This window comes from Carlito syrichta, unplaced genomic scaffold (assembly GCF_000164805.1).
Source record: "Carlito syrichta isolate Samal-C Ts95f unplaced genomic scaffold, Tarsius_syrichta-2.0.1 Scaffold302537, whole genome shotgun sequence".
Lineage (NCBI taxonomy): Eukaryota > Metazoa > Chordata > Mammalia > Primates > Tarsiidae > Carlito > Carlito syrichta.
In genome coordinates, this window is record NW_007246633.1 from 424,605 (window position 1) to 429,212 (window position 4,608).

The window sequence follows — 4,608 nt, forward strand, 5'->3', positions numbered from 1 at the left end:
GGCCACTGCACTCCAGTCTGGGCGACAGAGTGAGACTCCAACTCAAAAAAGAAAAATTACCCTGATTATGAAAATGTACCCAGGACCTCTTTGGGGCCTGGTTTTCAGAAAATCTTATTTATCCATCTACCTTTTCTCCTGCCTTATTTATTTAGTTTTTGAATAGGAAATATATGGTTCAAAATGCAAACAATTTTAAAATGGCGTATAATGAAAAAAATCTTCCGTCTCCTCTCGAGTCCAGCTCTCCAGCCCTACTCTCTGAAGGCAACCAGCATTGTTAGTTCATCATACATCATTCTGAGATAGCTTGTGAATATTCAAATAATCATCAAAAAGCATACATTTAAAAGAACATCATGAACCTGTTTCATAATAAAGCATTTGCAAAAATGTAAAATCTTGCAGTGACTTTTGTATCGAAAAAGTGTCAAAAAGACATAAAATAAATAGAAAATATTACATTAAAAATCTTTTTAACTGGAGTATCATCCTTTGAATTAAATAATACAGTCTTTTTTTGTTTGTAATTGATGTACATAAAAATACTGTAGGTTGAAAATAAACGTTTTCATGCATGAATAGTCCATAGAACTTTGGAAGAAAATAACTTGACATAAACAGGTCACTGCAATCTTGATTTCTAGTCCTTGCCATTACAGAACATATTTCCTGAAATGAGTAAATAATTTACTGGAAAATTTATAACTCAAGGCCGCATGATTTTGATCAACAAAACTTTAACTCTTTCACATACCAGGTTTTAATAAGTTACTTAAAATGCAAAACTTATGACTTAAAAGATAAGTTTCCAAGGTTTTATTGATTGTACGGAACTGGAATACTTTTCTCTAATATTGGGAATATGTCCACTCTCATGACTCCTGGTTAATATTGTATTAGAAGTCTAAACTAGGGCACTAAGGCAGAAAAAGAAATAATAAGCATACAGTTTGGAATGGAAGGAATTAAACTTTCTCTATTCACAGACAACATAATTGTGTATGTGGAAAATTCCAAAGAATCTACAGAAAATCTACTTGAACTAAGTGGGTTTAACAAGCTCTCAAGATCCAAAGTCAATATACAAAAATTTTTTTTTTTAAGAAATGGAGACAAGAGCCAGGCTCAGTGGCTCAGTTTGTAATCCCACGCCTTTGGGAGGCTGAGGTGAGTGAATTGCCTGAACCCACAGATTCGAGACCCGCCTGGGCAGTGAGACCTCATCTCTACAATAAATCAAAAAATCAGCCGGGCGTGGTAGTGCATGCCTGTAATTCCGGCTACTTGGAAGGCTGAGGTGGAAGGATTGCTGGAGCCCAGTAGGTCGAGGCTGCGGTGGCCGGGAGCGGCCACTGCACTCCAGTCCAGTCTGGGTGACAGAGTGAGACTCCAACTCAAAAAAAAAAAAAAAAAGAAATGGAGACAGGGTCTTACTATGTTGTCCAGGCTAGTCTTGAACTCCTGGGCTCATGCATTCTTCCTGTCTTGGCCTCCCAAATTGCTGGGATTACAGGCATGAGCCACTGTGTCTAGTCAGACAAAATTATTTTATTTCTATATACTAGCAATGAATAACTGTAAATCAAAAATTGTAAGAGCCCAAACAGAATTATAAAGATAAAATATATAAACTTATTTTATAGAAGCCAAGAGAAGATTTAACATCATGAATATCATTGCTATTAAGAAAAATTTATTTTCACTTTATGGGGGAAGACATTTGATGCAGTCCCTCCTGTCAGCTCACAGCTCCGCTAGGGGCAGCATTTAGCTAGATACAGGTTTGTCAAAAGATCACAACAGAATATCAGAAAACATCAGTAAGTAGTGTAGAAATTATTAGAGTCTTCTAAACAATTTGTACTAAAATTTATATTACTTGGTAGTTAGTAAGTAGGAATATGTATAAATTTTGAATTCTGTGTTAGTATTAGTTTACTGGTTATATAGTTTGCATATACATTCCTTTTCTTCCTATTGACAGAATAGTGGCATATTACATTTTCTGGCTTTACTTTTATGACTTAACAGTGTAGCTTGGAGATCATTCAAAAACCTTTACAAGGAACTATTTATTTATTTAGTTAGAGTCTCATTCTGTTGCACTGGCAGGCTTATGGCTCACTGCAACCTTGAACTCCTGGGCTCAAGCAGACCTCTCTTCCCAGCCTCTCAAGTAGCTGGGGCTACAGGTACATGCCACTACACCCAGCTAATTTTTAAATTTTTTTTTGTATGCTGGTCTTGAAACCTAGGTTCAAACAGTCCTCTTGCCTCAGCCTCTCAAAGTACTAGAATTACAGTACTAGGTGTGAGCTCAACACCTGGCCAGAAGTTTATCATATATTAAAAGTTTGCCCTCTTAAAATTGACTTTCTATATTTTCATCTTTTTTTTTTTTTTTTGAGTCAGAGTCTCACTGTCACCCAGGCTGGAGTGCAGTGGTACGATCACAGCCACTGCAACCTCTACCTGCTGGGCTCAGGTGATCCTTCCACCTCAGCCTTTCAAGTAGCTAGAACTACAGGCATGCCACCATACCCAGCTAATTTTTTTTTTTAACTTATTGTAGAGATGAGGTCTTGCCAGGTTGTCCAGGCTGGTCTCCAACCCCTGGGCTCAGGCAATCGTCTCCCCTCCACCTCTAAAATGCTGGGATTACAAGCATGAGCCACCATGTCCAGCAGTATTCCCATCAATTTTTAACATTTTTTTTTCACTACAGTGTCAGAGTAGCTTCTAGAACAATATTTTAAATCTTACTCTTAATAAGTGTTACCTTTTTCTTCCTGTAGTGTGAAGATTGCTCCTGGAGCAGTTGTATGTGTAGAAAGTGAAATCAGAGGAGATGTTACTATCGGTAAGAAAATAGTTTATTAGTATTGTTTTTTTCAAGAATTGATGTGATTTAATCTGTTTTAGTGCTTTACAATTAAATATTGTATTCCATGTTTATTTCACTGATGTCCTAATCTTATTGACAGAATAATGTATCTTCTCTTGTGTTTAAAATTTCTAAAAGAACATAATGTGATGGAGGCTGTAAAATCCTGAGATGCTAATGCAGCAGTATCACAAAGTCATTCATTTATTTGAGAGATGTGCCCGGCCCTGTGCTAGCACTGGCGACACAGCAATAAGCACAGCAAAGGTGCTGCCTTCATGGAACTTTGCTGGGAGAGTGGACCATGAAATCGACAGACCTAGGGTAGATCACTCCTTGCTCTTTGCCTGCTGAGCTACTCTGGACGTATTGCTTAACTTTTATTTTTCTCATCTGTAATTGTGTATATCAGGGTTAGGATATCTTAGCTGTGTCTAGTGGTGACTTAGACATGCAAAGGTTGATTCTCTCATATAAAAGTTCAGAGATAAGTGATTCAGGGCTGACCAGTTGATTGTCCAGCACGGAGCTCCAGCCTTGCAATGACTGGAGCACCAAGTGTCATTTTGGATGAGAAAGGGGAGCAGGGGGGACAAAGGGGCATGTGTCCCAGTTGTGAGTCAGCTTCCTTTAAATAGCCTGCCTGAAAGTTCCACACAACCCTTCTCTGTGTGTCTCATAGCTAGGACTTTATCTCATGTCCGCGTCAAGCTGCAGGGGAGTTTGGGAGATACAGTCGTAGCTGGTCACATTGCTGCCTCTAATAAAGTCAGGGTTCTATTACAAGGAAAAAGAGGAGGATGGATATTGGATGGCAAAGAGCCATTTCCATCACTCCAGGAGTGCCTTTCCTAGGTTTGTTGAAAAATAATTTGAAAATTGAGTAGCGGCGGGGCTCGGTGGCTCAGCCTGTAATCCGGCGCCTTTGGGAGGCTGAGGTGAGTGGATTGCCTGAGCCCGTGGGTTCGAGACCCACCTGGGCAGCGAGAGCACATCTCTACAATAAATCAAAAAATCAGCCGGACGTGGTAGCGCATGCCTGAAATTCCGGCTACTCAGAAGGCTGAGGCGGAAGGATCGCCGGAGCCCAGCAGGTCGAGGCTGCGGTGGCCGGGAGCGGCCACTGCACTCCAGTCTGGGCGACAGAGTGAGACTCCAACTCAAAAAAAAAAGAAAGAAAATTGAGTGGCTATGTGCTCTGTAAATGTTAGTTATTAGCATTGTTAAATCTTATCAAGGTAGATTTGCTGGAGATCAAGTTCAACATTTAGATCAAATGGACAGTTGAACATGTGGCAACTTACTTAAGTAAGTTCCTCAAACTCATCCCTGGATGGGATGTCCTTGCAGCTTCATTGATGTGAGCTCTGCCTGTCACCTACATGCTACCAGAGAAGAGTTTTCAGTAAGTAATTGCACTTTCAGAGAGAAAAAGCATCCTGTTCTCTTATGTTAATAGTTTCATTAATAAAGAAAAAAAAACTGTAATGTCATTTTTTTGCTGATAAGTCTAAGCCTCCAAATAACTTAAGCATCATGTCATATAAAACCAGTGAAGATTGTGTCAGTGTTATGGAACATTGTTAAGAATTTGCTGGGCTTGGCTGGGCGCAGTGGTTCAAGCCTGTAATCCCAGCACTTTGGGAGGTCGAGGTGAGAGAATTGCCTGAGCCCAGGGGTTCGAGACCAACCTGGGCAACTTGGTGAGACCTCATCTCTAC

At 39.9% G+C, this 4,608-nt stretch overlaps 1 protein-coding gene across 1 annotated transcript in view; it reads left to right on the forward strand.

The window, feature by feature from the left end:
* DCTN6 (dynactin subunit 6) overlaps window positions 1-4,608 on the forward strand; it is a 28,917-nt gene that overhangs the window by 9,140 nt on the left and 15,169 nt on the right. Inside the window, exon 2 of the mRNA XM_008056815.2 lies at window positions 2,799-2,863. Within this exon, the coding sequence (XP_008055006.1) occupies window positions 2,799-2,863 (65 nt within the window). The remainder of the gene's footprint in view (window positions 1-2,798; window positions 2,864-4,608) is intronic.